This window comes from Nomascus leucogenys, chromosome 12 (assembly GCF_006542625.1).
Source record: "Nomascus leucogenys isolate Asia chromosome 12, Asia_NLE_v1, whole genome shotgun sequence".
NCBI lineage: Eukaryota > Metazoa > Chordata > Mammalia > Primates > Hylobatidae > Nomascus > Nomascus leucogenys.
Window position 1 is genome coordinate 99,559,713 of NC_044392.1, and position 15,674 is coordinate 99,575,386.

Below are 15,674 nucleotides of genomic sequence, written 5' to 3' on the forward strand. Positions count from 1 at the left end.
AAACCACATTTATTTTTGTACCAACCTAATATATTGGCCTAATGTATAGTTGTACATGAAACAAATGATAAGTAGCGGATGGGCCAAGTGCCTTTAAGGGTCACCGCAAAAGAGAGATTCTGTGAGAGAGGATAGTTGCTGAGAGTCAGTTATGGGGGCTCTAGCCTCTTCCTCCATCCCACCCTTAGCAAGCTTCTAAAGGATCTTTGGAGATCCACCAAAGGGAGTCAACAAGAACAACTCACACGATGTTTATAGAATATCTAATACTCAAAGGCCACTGTCTAAACACCATCCCAGGATGAATCATCCCTGAGAAAAAGTAAGTAGCCCCCACTTGTTATTTTACTACTGTATTCAAAGGTCAGGTAGAAAATATTATTATTACAATGTATTCGTAATTAAGGGGAAGAAGAAGAAGAATTTCCTGTCTTCCTGAGACATAGTGAGCTCAGAGGTTTCCAAACTCTGAGGATGTGACTTTAACAAGCTATAGAAATTTTGATTTACAACTCAGTCTTCAAATTCCTGGTAAGGAGTATGGCATGCAAAAAGAAGGTTAAGTGCAGATGAATTAAAATATATAGGTGTTTCTTATCAGCTGCTGCAAATATGTAACAGAAATATTCGTTTAGCTAATATATGTTAATAACATGAATTATACAAATATATATGTATCTATTTCTATGTATATATAAAAATGTGTATATACATTATCTACATATATATGTATAGAGGACCTAGGATGTTGGAAGCAAATTCAGTGCGTAGAAAGATTGACATAAGGATGCAAATTAACACAAATGGTTACAAAGGGATTTCTCATTTCAGGTTGATTTGATTAGCAATAATCGTTGAATCTAATTTTTCAGGTAATGTTTCTTCCATCATTTTCCAGGACAGCAAGCTGATGAACATCTCATTTACATTTTTATTAGCCTATAAAGCTTTTCTTGCTTATGCTCTTCTACCTCACCCTGAAAGCAATACTTAATGTTTAATAAAGCTAACAGAGTCTATGCCAAAGACCTGAGTGACAAAAAGAAATTGACAAGCTAGCATCCTTTTATATTCCTCCTTACAATTGATACATACTTAAAGAATTGCTCTGAGACCTTAAAATAACTGACAATAATACATGATCTATGATCTTGTGTCTATCTCCAGATCAAAAGCCTGCAGAGTAGTAAGTTGCTTTCTCACCTTTAATAGAGAGTATTCTGTAACATAGGGCACACTCAGTAATGGGGTATAGAGTTTATGGTTTCAACTCCTGAGGAAACCATTTTTGAATGCCACAGAATATGCAGTGTTCTTAAATTGAGTCTTAGATATTTAAGACTATGTGTAAAAGAAAGGTTTAGTTTCAGAAACTTAACTGTTTGAAATGAAGGTATATCAAGTTTTGGCATTGTGGAACTGCACATGACTACGAAAACCGAGTATGGAAACCTATAAAGTTAATGACAATGAATGGTGATTATAATACCTATCAATCATTAATGACATTCCCTAGATTGATATTTAAACAATAATTTATAATGATGTGCATCGGCTGGCATATTTGGCCCTTGCCATGTTTGCCATATCCAAATTATGGTAGTCTGAGAAGTGCATATTGGTGGTCTCCTACAGAAACAGGACTTGTTTCTCTGCCTGTGAAATTTTGGGAGACTTATCAGAGACAAGGTAATATTGCTGCATTGTGTGAAATAAAAACAACATCAGGCTACATAACAGATTCAGAGAAAGAGACAGAAAGAGACAGAGAAAAGCTTCCAAATTATTTTTACAGATTCAGCATGACATTTATTTCAAAATCTGACAAGGATAATTGTTATGGGGAATCGTGTCCCCTGAAATTCACGTGTTGAAGCCCTAACCCAATAATACCTCAGGATGTGACTATTTAGAGATAGAGCCTTTGAAGAAGTAGTTAAGTTAAAATAACGTCATTAGGGTAGGCATTAATTAATATGACAGGTGACCTTATAAAAAGAGTAGATTAGAACACAGAGACCAAGATGCCAGGCATGTGCACACACAGAGATATGACCATGTTAACATACAGTGAATGCATCTGCAAACCAAGGAGAGAGGCCTCAGAGGAAATCAAATTCGCCAACACCTTGATATTGAACTTCTATTGTTCCGAACTGTGAGAAAATATATTTCTGTTGTACAGAAATGTATAGTTGTACATGAACAAGTGATAAGTAGCAGATGGGCCATGGTAGCAGTAGCAGATATGACATGGTCATATCTCTGTGTGTGCACATGTCTGGCATCTTGGTCTCTGTGTTCTAAACTAACTCTAATGTACAGTGAAATACGTTTCACTCAGTCTGTGATATTTTGTTATTGGCAGCCTTGGAAACTAATGCCATAATACAGAAAAGAAAACCACAGACCAACCGCACTTATGAATATTAGCAAAATAAGTTTAGCAGCAAGCTAAGGGAATAATGTACCATGACCAATTGTGTTTCATTCCAGGAGTACAATGATAATTCAATTGAAAAATGATAATTGTTCTGAAAATATCAACCATTGCAATTAGGAAAAAGAGAAACAAGATGTTTAATTATCAGAAGGGAAGCAAAATTATCACCATATATTGGAATTTAATTGTAAACCAGGAAGTTCCAAAAGACTCATCTAAAAAATATGATGATAAAACAAATCAGTAAGTTTAATGGTTTAAACTTAAATGTCAAGAACCAATGCTTCTTGATTTTTAATATGTTTTATATAGTGTGTATATAGGATACACACATATAACAAATTAGAAAATGTCATTCACATTGCAATGAAAAGATAAAATACCTAGGAATAAATTTTAACAAATTTATGAGAAGAATATTCTGCTGAAAGATTGAAAAATAAACTTGAATAAATGGAAAGAATTTGTTCTGAAACAGAAGACTCAATATAATGGGGATATTAAATTTCCCCAAGTTAAATTGTACATTAATGTTTTACCCTGCCTAGGATACCACATTTTTTCTTTAGAACTATATAACAGTAAAATCAGAAACAAAACAGAACGAATAAAAATGAGAGCTAACTTTCCTAAAGTTTATGTGCTAGGTAGTGTCTAAGCATTTGACATATATTGACATTTAACACACACACACACACACACACACACACAAACTATTATTGTGGATGATAGTATAATCCATTTTCTAAAACTAGAAAATTGAGGACAAGGGAGGATAAATTACTTTCCTATAGCTGAGACTGCTGGGTCACACCTGAAGTCAGCATAGTACTGGGTCTTGCCCAAAGCCTGTGGTGACTATTTCTTGGCTACCACTCATGTTTATTCAAGGCCTGAGGGCTCTTTAATCAGCAAGTGGTGAATCCTGCCATGCCTAGGTCCTTCCCTTCAGTGCACTGGGTTCTCTTCTGTCCCAGGATGGGTCTAGAAATGCTGTTCAGTAGCCAGGGCCTGGAATCAGGAGAGGGCTTCCGCAATCTGCTAGTTGCTTTATTTTACCGTAGCTGAGCTGGTTACCCAAGTTGCAAGACAAAGTCCTCTGTACTCTTCCCTCTCCTGTTCCCAAGCAAAAGAAGTCTCTCCCCAAGATGCACTGCGTGGAAGTTGGGAGATGGGTGATACAAGAACTCCCTTGGTCACCACTGCTGGTGTCTCACTGGGTCACGTGCATCCCAAGTCCACTGGTTGCAAGCCCAGAAGAGCATCAGTACTTGCCCAAGTACTGCAGTCCTTGAGGCCTGTCTTTCAAATTTTTTCAGGACCCCAGCAGTGTAGTCAACCAATGGTAGAGCTAGCTGGAAGTCAGGTTCCTACTGCTGCAGTGGAGGGTTACCTTCTGGCTGAGGCTGGTCTAAATGCTCCCTCCATGGGGGCTGGCAGAATTCTGCCCTGTATTGTTTTTCACTATGATAGGCCATCATTGAGTTCCAATGCAAAGTCTGACAATCACTGCTCTCTCTCTCTCCCAGACACATGGATTCTTTCTCCGTGCCATGCTGTGCCACCAGTGGGGACGTGGGGAAGAGTTTAGGTAATGCAAGACTGTCTTTCCCACCCTCTTCAGTGTCTCTTTCCTTTTTTATTTTATTTTTTTTGAGATGGAGTCTCGCTCTGTCGCCCAGGCTGGAGTGCAGTGGCGCGATCTCTGCTCACTGCAAGCTCCGCCTCCCGGGTTCACACCATTCTCCTGCTTCAGCCTCCTGAGTAGCTGGGACTACAGGCACCCGCCACTACGCCCGGCTAACTTTTTGTATTTTTAGTAGAGACGGGGTTTCACCGTGTTAGCCAGGATGGTCTTCATCTCCTGACCTCGTGAACAGCCCATCTCGGCCTCCCAAAGTGGTGGGATTACAGGCGTGAGCCACCGCACCCAGCCTTCAGTGCCTCTTTTCTTGATGTTAAAACTAGGCACTGTGATCATTTACCTGATTTTTGGTTATTATGAAGGTGCTTTCTTGCCTGGACAGTTGTTCAACTTGGTTATCCTGTGGGGCATTAAGGGGATGATTGCTGGGGAGTTGAATTCAGCTATTTTGATCTGCCTCTTTCTCAGCCCATTTTTCAATTGGGTTATTTATTATATCTTATAATTATTGTGTTGTAGTTCCATTGCATTATAACTTTCTTCCTATTTTAATACTACTACTATGAAATTTTATATCTTAGAAAGGAAAAGAGAGATAACACACATTTAGAGCACTCACAATGTGTGAAGTACTAGGCATATATTGTGCATAATGAGTGATTATGATCCTAGGCTCTAGAATGAACCCTGAATGCCATTTTAATAGTTACTAAAGCACTTAAATCAGTACCAACCAAAAGCAAATTGTAAAGCAAAACAAATGAAAGCTACATCTTTCTATTCATTCATTCATTCATTGTTTCTATTTATCTTCCTCAGATATCTCTTTTAAATCTAATTTCTTCTAATACTCTTTAGGGGAGGGTTCTTAAATTTGAATATGCATATGAATCATCTGGAAATCTTCTTAAAATGCTAATTATAGGCAGGTCTGAGGTAGGCTTGAGATTCTATTTTCAAACAAGTTCACTGGTTATACTACATTGCTAATCAATAAATCAGACTTTGATTAGCAAAGCTTTAGCCTATGAACTGATTACTAAAATTTTAACTACAAAAAGCTAACCGCAACTGAAGCATTAGAAACTTTTGCATTTTTACAGAGTCATAACTGCTTAAGAATGCAAAGAGTGAACCTGTGGTGGGAAGGAGGATTAATCATCTGGAGTGGGGGCCTTGTCCAATAACCAGGTAAGAGGTGGCCTGCCCATTCAGGAAGACGCCCCACTTAGCCACTTTCTCTCATGGGGGTGTTCCTAGTCTGATAATTTAGGCACATTCTTGTGACTAGAAGTATAGTTTGGGGGCTTGAAGTTTTAGTTGAAGATTTCCTTCCAGCATTGATTTATAATGAAAATAGGTAGTAGAAAGAGAATTGCATTTATACTACCAGTTGAACTCTGTATCTTTTTCTGTTTTACTAAATAAAGTCATATGTAATTATACCATAATTTTGATAGAAATCAACCTTATTGAAAAATGAATGAACCTTGAAAACTTTACACAAAACAAAAGAAGCCAGTCACAAAAAGACCACGTTACATAATTCCAATTATATAAAATGTCTGGAATAGCCAATCTGTAGAGATGGAAAGTAGATTAATGGTTGTCTTGGCAGTGAGGGGTGGGTGGGACTGACTACTTAATGGGTATTAAGTTTCCTTTTTGGGTGACAAAAATATTCTAAAATTAGATTTTGGTGATGATTACACAACTCTGCAACTATACTGAAAACCACTGAAATGTACATTTTAAATGGATGAATTATATGGTATGTGAATTTTATCTCAACAAAGCTATTAAAAATGTAATGCAGAAATTTTAGAGAAAAATGAAACATCCCAAAAGAATGGGGACCATACAAAAAGGCACCAGAATATCTTAATGTGCTTAGTCTTTGAGGTGGTTCAGATCTGCAGATACGGCATGTTTTCCTCACACATTCTAAGCTTCTGTGTATCATGTCCAAAGCTTAAATTCTGATCAGGTGAGCTGAGAGGTTACTGTTTGGATCAGGAGAGAAGTAGTATAGCACAGTGAGTGAGAGCTGGCTCTGAAGCTAGGTGGCATGAGAATGCCTGCTCTACAAATTTTTGGCTGTTACCTTGACAAGTTACTGATTTGTACTTCAATTCTCTCATCTGAGGAAAATGAGGAGAAAAATCTCAACTAAGGATCAAGTCAATTAATATGGTCAGTACAAAGTTACCTATTCAAAGCATTAACTATTATTTTGTTTCACTATTTGTTCTGATTCCAAATGGAGTTCACAAGGGACTATTGCCTATTCACAAGATTGGGGCAGACTTGCTACTCTTTGGGTAAAAAACTCATGACTACTCTCTCTCTAAAAAATTAAAAATAAGAGAAAGAGAGAGAGAAACCACATTTTATAATTCTAAGCATTCTGTTGTTTGTGCCTTTGGAGAGGAAACTAAAGCCATTATTAAAAAATAACTTACACAGGGTCCGAGGCTTCTTGGTAAACAAAATTCTCTACTGAAACATTTAGATGATTTAGTAAAGAATGAACTGAAACAATACTGAGTGCATTTCCTTGAAATCAGAAATAAGTTCCAAAATAACTGGGAAGCATTTCTGAAGCAGTGATTGGATAAGTGTTTATAATTTGAAAATGGGATATGGTAGGACAGAATAACTTCAACTATGAATAATATGCTCCCCTCACAAGGTGTATATGAAAGTACACTTTTCTGTAAAAAGAAAACCACTCTACAACCTCTATACATTATATATTGGTTTACATGTTTGCTGCATGCCTTTCTGTTTACTGCACAAATAGTTGTCAACGGCTGCAGAAAACTGATTTGACTTTTGGCAACTGCAGAAACTACAGCACATAACACCAGAGTAACAACTTTTTAAAGAGTTATTTGATTAAGTATAAAGTGTTTTACACTTGCGGTGTGAGTGTGTTGTGTGCTCATATACCTACATTATACTTCCATAGGTTATGCCCATATAGTGAATGCGTTATAAAATTAATTTTGAATCATTTAATGTTGCTTTAATCGTATATGTAGTAATGCTTGGGCTTTAGATAGTAACATATTCAGTTTCTTTTTCCACTTTCTGAATACTTTTTTTGTTTCTTGTGGGTATAAGCTGTGTTATAGCAATAAACAGAAGAGTCTCTGGGGAGTAATCGCTCTTTTATGTATAAGACTACAGATGTGAAGGCAGATCCCTAGGTTGGGGTCCCATCCAGCTTATTTATTTATCATCTGAATGCCCATGTAGATGTCATTCAACTTCTCCAGTCCTCAGTTTCCTCACTAATAAACTGAGTCTGACAGTAGTTATCTCACAAAACAACCAAATGACAAATGTATGTGAATGATAAAGTATCACCAAATGTTAGCTAATATTTTTCCTTTTCCATGCCTGAGAAAGCATATGACTCACATTCCCCAAATCTAAAGGGAAGAAGAGGATTTAATGCATGTTTATTGATTGCTGACAGGATCTTAGGCCTTGTACAAAGCAGCATATGCAAATGTATTGATAGATGGATATATCAGTCAAACAGAAGTTTTGAGACCTGGGACAACTAATATTTGCCTACTCTTCAAAGCACAGTACATTTAAATCTGAGTCCCAAATTGTAGTCAGCATGTCTAGGAATCTGCAGCACATGTTCTCTTCTATTATTGAAGAAGACAGCTGCCTAGTCAATGTAAATTTTATTGTAAGATTGTTTAATAGAATTCACAATTATGGGAGGACAAACACACTTGAGACACTAATGGAAGGTCTGAATTTGATATGTGGAGACAAAGAGTCCTGTCAGACTTAGCATCAGCTATTGTTTCACAGAGAAAGGTGGGCAATAAAAGATAGTGACTATTAATGAAATGGAACACCCACTGATCCATTGCTATTTCTGCTAACCATGATAATAAAAAATAGGAGTGGAATAGCATCTAAATTTTTAGTATAGTAAGGAAATACTCGATGTATATTTTATCCCAATGTGCTCTACTTTTCTGAACTAACTTTTTGATACCTGGGATCCTTTAACTCTTGAAACTCTCCTAATTGTAATACTAAAATAATCTTAGTCCTTTTCAAATCACTGAGCAATTCTTTGTTTCCTTCAATAATTCCTTATTCAATAATTCCTTAAGTCTCTGTGGAGATTCTCTTAGGAGCCTAAGTCCTATGACCATCCGTTATGCCCAATATACAACTTTAAGCTGCTATTATGGTTTTAAATATTACCTCTCTATATATAATTTCTAAAAATTTACATTAAGCCCAAATGTGTCCATTAAATGCCATTTGTATGTTTCTAAATGATTAATAAACATTTCCACTTGAAAATTTGGATGTCATCAGAAAATCAACATGTGTGGAGCTAATTGATTTTTCCTCCAAATTGAATCCTTTACCCAAGCTTTTATCTTTGTTTAATCATCATGTAATCGCACTAGAATTCATGCTAAATAATGCAGTCAAAGTAATCCTTTTAAACACATTACTTATCAAATCTCCAATTATTCTCTTGCTGAAATATTTTCTCAATTAGTCCCTGTTCCCTATGGGGGAAAAAAATCACATTGGTTCTTCTAATTTTCTTTAAAGAGTGAGAAATTCTGTGTTCTACTAATCTCTTAATCTGCCATGCCATCTACTCTTGTGTGTTATATATTGTAAACCACAGAAATTGTGTTATATATTGTAAACCACAGTAATTGCTTCTTGCATTGAATTAAACGCCTTAGACTTCTACTCTCCAAGTTTCTTTAGTCTGGTCTATTCTTAACACCTAATTTTACCTAGAGTGACTCTTCACAATTTGTTTCATGTTATCATTTTACTCACTGTCCCTTAGTGTGCTTAGCTCATTCTTTCCTTCCTATTTTTGAGCCAGATCCCTCTTATTTTTGCTGTCTAGTTCTCATTATTCTTTAAAGACTAGTTCAGTTTTAAATCCCCTCTCATAACTCCTTCGTAACTCTTTGAGTCCACATTAATCTCTGATATGGTTTGGCTCTGTGTTCCTGCCCAAATATCATCTTGAATTGTACTCCCATAATCCCCATGTGTTGTGGGAGGGACAAAGTGGGAGATAATTGAATCACAGGGGTGGTTTCCCCCATACTGTTTTTGTGGTAGTGAATAAGTCTCAGGAGATCTGATGGTTTGATCAGGGGTTTCTGCTTTTGCGTCTCATTTATTCTTTCTTTGCCTGCTGCCATCCATGTAAGACGTGAGTTGCTTCTCCTTGCCTTCTGCCATGATTGTGAGCCTTCCCCAGCCATGTGGAACTATAAGCCCTGTTAAATCTCCTTCTTTTGTAAATTGCCCAGTCTCGGGTATGTCTTCATAAGCAGTGTGAAAATGGACTAATACAAACTCTATCCTCACTGAACTCTTAACTCTTTTAATTTTGTGTTCTCTGAGGTTTCCTCTATATTATTATGTTTCTAATTATAGATAATCCCTAACTTATGATGGTTCAGCTTACAATTTTTTTACTTTACAATGGTGTGAAAGTGATACATATGAGTGGAAACTATACTTTGAGTACCCATACGACCATTTTGCTTTTCATTTTTAGTACAGTATTCAATAAATTAGATAAGATATTCAGCATTTTCTTATAAAAGAGGTATTCTGTTAGATGATTTTGCCCAACTGTAGAATAGTGTAAGAGTTCTGAGTACATTTAATGTCAGCTAGGCTAAGCTACAATGTTCAGTAGGGTAGGTGTGTTAAATGCACTTTCCATTATGATATTTGCTACTCATGATAGATTTACTCAGATAAAACCCCATCATAAGTTGAGGAACACCTGTATTCCTAATTATCAAATCTACTCTCATCCTTCCTACTCCTTACATATAACTATATTGCTGTTTTACATTTGAATTGCTTATATATTTTTTCTGCATATTTATTTTGTGTGCCCAGTTGCATTACAGAATATTTAGGGGAAAAATCTATGTCTTATTTTGTTGTATCATTCCTATATTTCTATATTCTAACCATTTATAGACAAAGTAGGGGCTCAAAAAATGTTAAATGAATTAATACATATGGGTAAAGATATATTGACAGTGAGTATTTACTACAATTATAGTTGACCCTTGAACAACACAGGTTTGAACTGTGTAAGTTCACATATACATGGATTTTCTTTCATCTCTGCCTCCCCTGAGACAGCAAAACCTACCCCTCCTCTTCCTCCTCCTCCTTTGCCTATTCAATGTGAAGGCAATGGTGATGAAGACCTTTATGATTATCCACTTCCACTTAATAAATAGTAAATATATTTTCTATTCCTTATGATTTTCTTTATAACATTTTCTTTTCACTAGCTTACTTTAAGAATATAGTATATAATACATGTAACATTAAAAATACATGATAATGGACTGTTTATGTTATCAATAAAGCTTCCAATCAGCAGTAGGCTACAAATAGTTAAGTTTTAGGGTAGTCAAAATGTATATATAGATTTTCAACTGTACAGGGGATCAGTGCTCCTAACTCCCACATTGGTCAAAAGTCAATGGTAATAGTTTTCAAAGAAATACTCCAACAAAAACATTCATTTTGAATACAATTATTTTGGATATTTTTGGATACCCTTTTCTTTATTATTTGATCAATAATTTAATTAGTCCCCCACATAAGAAGAGAATAAAGGCTAATGTATCTATACTTGCTTTTTGCTGTGTTAGCTATTGACTGTAAAAGTCATCAAATATCAACTAATGAGGGAAATCAGAAAACCCATGAAGAATTGCAAGGCAAGAGTAGAGATCTATTTGGAATACTTTGGTGAAGTTTGCCCTAAGTCTGGTAAAATCAATATAATACCTTCTTCCATATTATGATTTAGAAAGAAAGAAAACAGAGCTATTTGAGTAGGAGATGAAGAAACTAAGCTCTTTACCACTTTGCTTTAGAAGCCATTGTAATGCTATCATTCACAAATGTAATCAACACAACATTAGGAAAAAAAAGGATTTTGTTTTGAAGACATACTCTGTAATTTTCCTGGCATTAAGAGGTTGATCATGTTTTACTAGAAGTTAGTGTCTAACTCATAAATTATTTCACCCAGATTTCTTAATGTCTACCACTCATTTACTTTATCACTGGCCTCAGTTTCTTTCTTTCTTTTTTGGAAAACATTTATATTTAAGTGAATCTAATGGAATTTCCCCTTTCCTCATAAGTAACACAAACTCACTTATATTTACAATGAATCTCACTAAAAGGATTTATTTTCCAGGAAATAAGGTGATATGGAAAGGAGTGGAAATGTCAACATGAAGGAAACTATTTTGCTCTCAACGAGATATTTTAATTTTTATTGAATGTAAGAGCCCTTTGAAGTGACACTGTTAAGAGAGATGGATCACATCTGTTTTATAGGCTTCACATATAATTTTATATGCAGCTCTATTTGGTCATAGTTTGTGTGCGTATATGTGTGTGTATTAGTGAAGAAGGTATAATTGAATTGCAACATGACTAAAAGGGGGAAACATAACTATTTAATAATGAGGATGTCAGACTTCTCATCTTTTACATTGTTGAGCTATTGGTGTTTCCACAATTGATAGAGTGTGACAATCATGGGATTTTGAGTAAAATGATCAGGATTCCAAACATGGCTCTTTTCCTCAATAGCTTTGGAATTTGTCAAGACAATTACTATATAAGAGCCTTAGTTTTATATCTATCAAATGGCAGCGGCAATAAAAACTATTCCATGAGGATTTGTGAAGTTAGCCAAATCATGCAAATGGAAGTCCTTCCCATAATAGGATATATAAAATTAATACTTTAAATTTAAGACAAGATCCAGAGTCCTTCCTATGACCTTTAAAACACTGTGTGATTTGGCTTGGAACCATTCATCACCAGACCTTGTCTTCATCATTCTTCCTCCGCTCACTCCACTCTAACAACTCTGGCTCAATCATGTCCCTCAAACACACCCAGCCTTTTTAGGCCTCAGGGTCCTTGCAAGTGCCATTCCTTAAGCTTGAAATTCTTTTCTCTCCTTTTACATGGATGACATTCTCACTACGTTTAAATCTCTTTTCCTATATGACCTCCTTTCAGAGGTATTTACTGTACAGCTTATTTTAAATAGTGCCCCCTTCTCTCTCGTTGTTTTCATTTTACCTCACTTTATTATTTTTATGGTACTCACTACTAATTAAAATTATATAATATTTTCTTGTCTTTATTGTCTATGTTATTTTTTATGGCTAAACTCTACAAAATGAAAATTTTGCCTGACTTTCTTGCTACTGTCATCCCAGCACCTAGAACAGTATCCGGTGCATAATAGGTGATGAATAAATATTCATTCAAGTAATACATACGTAGATGAATGAGTGAATGATTTTTCATTTTGTCTTTCCTCTGCATTAAGCAAACTACAAAGTGATTTACATAAATTATCTAATTTAATCATTATAATAGGCTTACTAACATTCATATTTTATAAGTGAAGAAAAGAGGGAGGTCATGAGATTCAGTAACTTCCCCGAGGTTAAAATAGCAAGCTGTGGAAACGGAGCTGCTATAAAGCCTCTGTATATCTAGCTGCCTTTATGTTAACTGATGATTAAATACACTGTTAGAAAATTGACTGAATTGACTATCCAAAGCTCATTTATACAGCTAAATTTTACCCCAATAAGAAATGAACATGTTCAGTAGCTAAAAAATAAACCAACGTGTAGAGTCTCAAAGGCAATATTTCAAAACAGTTAAGAACAACAACCCAAAAGGTAAATAACCTTTGTTTTCACAGGTGCCAAAGGCATGACTTACCTCTAGGTGGCCAGCTATTGTAGCAATATGGAGGGCAGTGAGGCCACCGTATCCAACCTGCTGTATATCAGCTCCACTGTGAAGCAGAGAAGTGATCAATTCTGCATTATCCTGTAAGGAAACATATCTTTAGTGTTACTTTTCTGCTAATAACAGGTTCAAAAGCTGTGCAACAGGATGTATTGATTGTCTGCCTATCAGCCAGTTCAGGTGCTCAAAGGAAACTTAAGTGTGATTTCTAGCAGAAGAGCACATTAGATACCACAGAATAGTTCTCAGATGGTGGAAAGTAGGACCAAATGACAGAGGTGTTCAGTTCTAATCAATCCTCCACCGCTTGAACAAGAAAGACAGAAAGGACATTACCTATGGTGAGACTCTTGCAACTGCAAACTCAGTTTTACATGTAGGTTACTCCAATGAATATGCTTTTCCAGCAACTAGAATTAACTCCCAATGAGGTCAGGAATTTACAGTAACAGTTTAAAGGTTTTCTTTTTTCTTTTAGAGATGAGGATGAAATATGCCATTTAAGAAGAGAGTATGAACCAAGTACTGAACAAAGTACATGCCGCCCAGTAGGCTATTTCATGATAGTTCAGTAATTTCTTCTTACCTAAAACATAATATCATCAAATCTATGCACAATTAATTCATAATATCTTTCTTAACTTGACTCATTTTACCAGTGAATATGTTAGAACCATTATTTGAGCCTCCAAATTTGAAAAATTTGTGCAAAAATTAAAGTAATTCTTACTTTTTATAATATTATTTGTATTGTATTTCTGCCTTTGGAAATACATGAAATAATATTTATAACATTAATAGCAATTAACATTCATTGAATTTTTATTTTGAAATTCAATATTGTAATTTTGTTTTGTATTTAATCTTTGTAATACAAAGATATCCATGTTTAAGCCTCAAAGTAGGAATTTAAACCACAACTTCTATAATATTTGGTCTATCAACACACCAAGTAGCAATAAAGTCAAGTCATAAGATGGGCCAGTGCATTTAGGACTTACATACATATAATATCAAATACTGTTTGTTAAGAAAATTTTACCATTAAAAAACAAAGTTCGATTTCTTAATGCTGTCACATCTGCATAAAGGCCTATAAGAAGTTCTAAAAAATGAAAAAACTTTGGTAAAGAGCTACAAATAGTAAAATTAATGTTATAGTCTCCAAATCTTCCCCTTTTTCTACCTGCTGTCCCGAGAAAGTGAAATAAATATTGCGTCTTCAACCTTTCTTCTTGCATTGGCTCTATATGCTTGAACTATAAACTTGTTTTCTCCATTCTAAAAAAAAAGGTTTTTGTTTTTTTTTCCCACTGAAGCTAAGCTAATTTTATCTCTATTATTCCCTTCATTTTCCAACCTTCTGAAAAAAGATACTGAATCTGTTGACAGTTCCAGTCTCATTTCTTTAGCAATCTTTAGGTAGGTATACCCAAGTTCCACATAAACCTCAAATGAGTTCACCACACTTATTCTACATTGAATTTTGCTTTTCTCACACTACTCCTCACTAAGGCAGATTTATTTCCCACTTCTCTTTTCATTTAGTATTACCAGGTGAAGTCACCATGACCGTTTCTTCCACCTGAGGCATGAAGGACCTCACCAGTCTCCTGAAATCACTTCCTCAATTTCTAAAGGTAAACTATTTATCAAATCCAGTGGCCTTATAGTAATTCTATGATCAGATCATCTTTTCCTTCTCAAAATTCTTATCTCCTTTGCTTTCCTAAAACTATACATTCCTTGATTCCTTTTTGTTGCCTATTCTTTGTTTCTGACTGTCTTCTAAAAGTGTATAATTTGGAAATTTAGCCCTAAGCTGCTTTCCCATTCCTAAATGCCACTTTGGTAATTATTATACAATCTGATAAATGCATCTTTGGTACTGACTTCTCTGCTAAGTCTGAGTCCCATATATTTTGCCTATCAATGGCATCTCAAATGCAAAATTCAAAATTGTTCTTGTAATTATCATTTATAATTTTCCCAGGCTGACTTGTCATCTAACATTCCTTACTTATATGAATGGCACTTTTTTATTCCAAGAGACCTAGAGTCCCTTCAGCTCAGTTCCAGAATTCTACTGGTTTTAACTGACTTACACTTCTCACATTTCTTCTCCTTATTTCTACCATCATCCTCCATATTACGCAGCTTCCTAACTGGTCTCCTTGACTAATACTTTTTCTCATTGCAGTCCATCCTCCATACGATTAGATACATTTTCCTACGCCCAGTTTTGGTCATGCATTTCTCTTTTCAATATACCCTTTATATGCTAAACAAATATTGATTGAGCATATCTGGTGTTTCAAACTCTTTTCTGAGCAGTGGTGACACTGCAGTGAGTAAAGATAGTGAAATCCCTGCTCTCACAGAGCGTATATTTTACTATGTTTATGTGAATGGAGAGACAAAAAGTAAACAAATAAGAAATTGCTATACAGTAGCTTAAAGTACCAACTGATATGAGATAAAAACAGACAAATGATTAGATGGCTATTTTAAACTGGTTAATCAGGGAAAGCTTCACTGCAGAGGTGACCTTTGAGATAAATGGTTGATGACAAAAAGTCACAATTTCAAGGATAAGCATTAAAATATGAAACATAGCTAGTGTAAAAGTCATAAGACAGATATAAGCTTGTTGTCTTTGAAGACCAGCAATAAGGCCAATGTTGAGTAAATGGTTAAACAAATGAAAAGAAGTTTTCAAGATGAGGTCAA

At 35.3% G+C, this 15,674-nt stretch overlaps 1 protein-coding gene across 1 annotated transcript in view; it reads right to left on the minus strand.

The window, feature by feature from the left end:
- The window catches only part of LOC100592286 (serine/threonine-protein kinase TNNI3K), a 338,808-nt gene that overhangs the window by 248,880 nt on the left and 74,254 nt on the right, over window positions 1-15,674 (minus strand). The window contains 1 exon segment of the mRNA XM_030825185.1: window positions 12,915-13,025. Within this exon segment, the coding sequence (XP_030681045.1) occupies window positions 12,915-13,025 (111 nt within the window).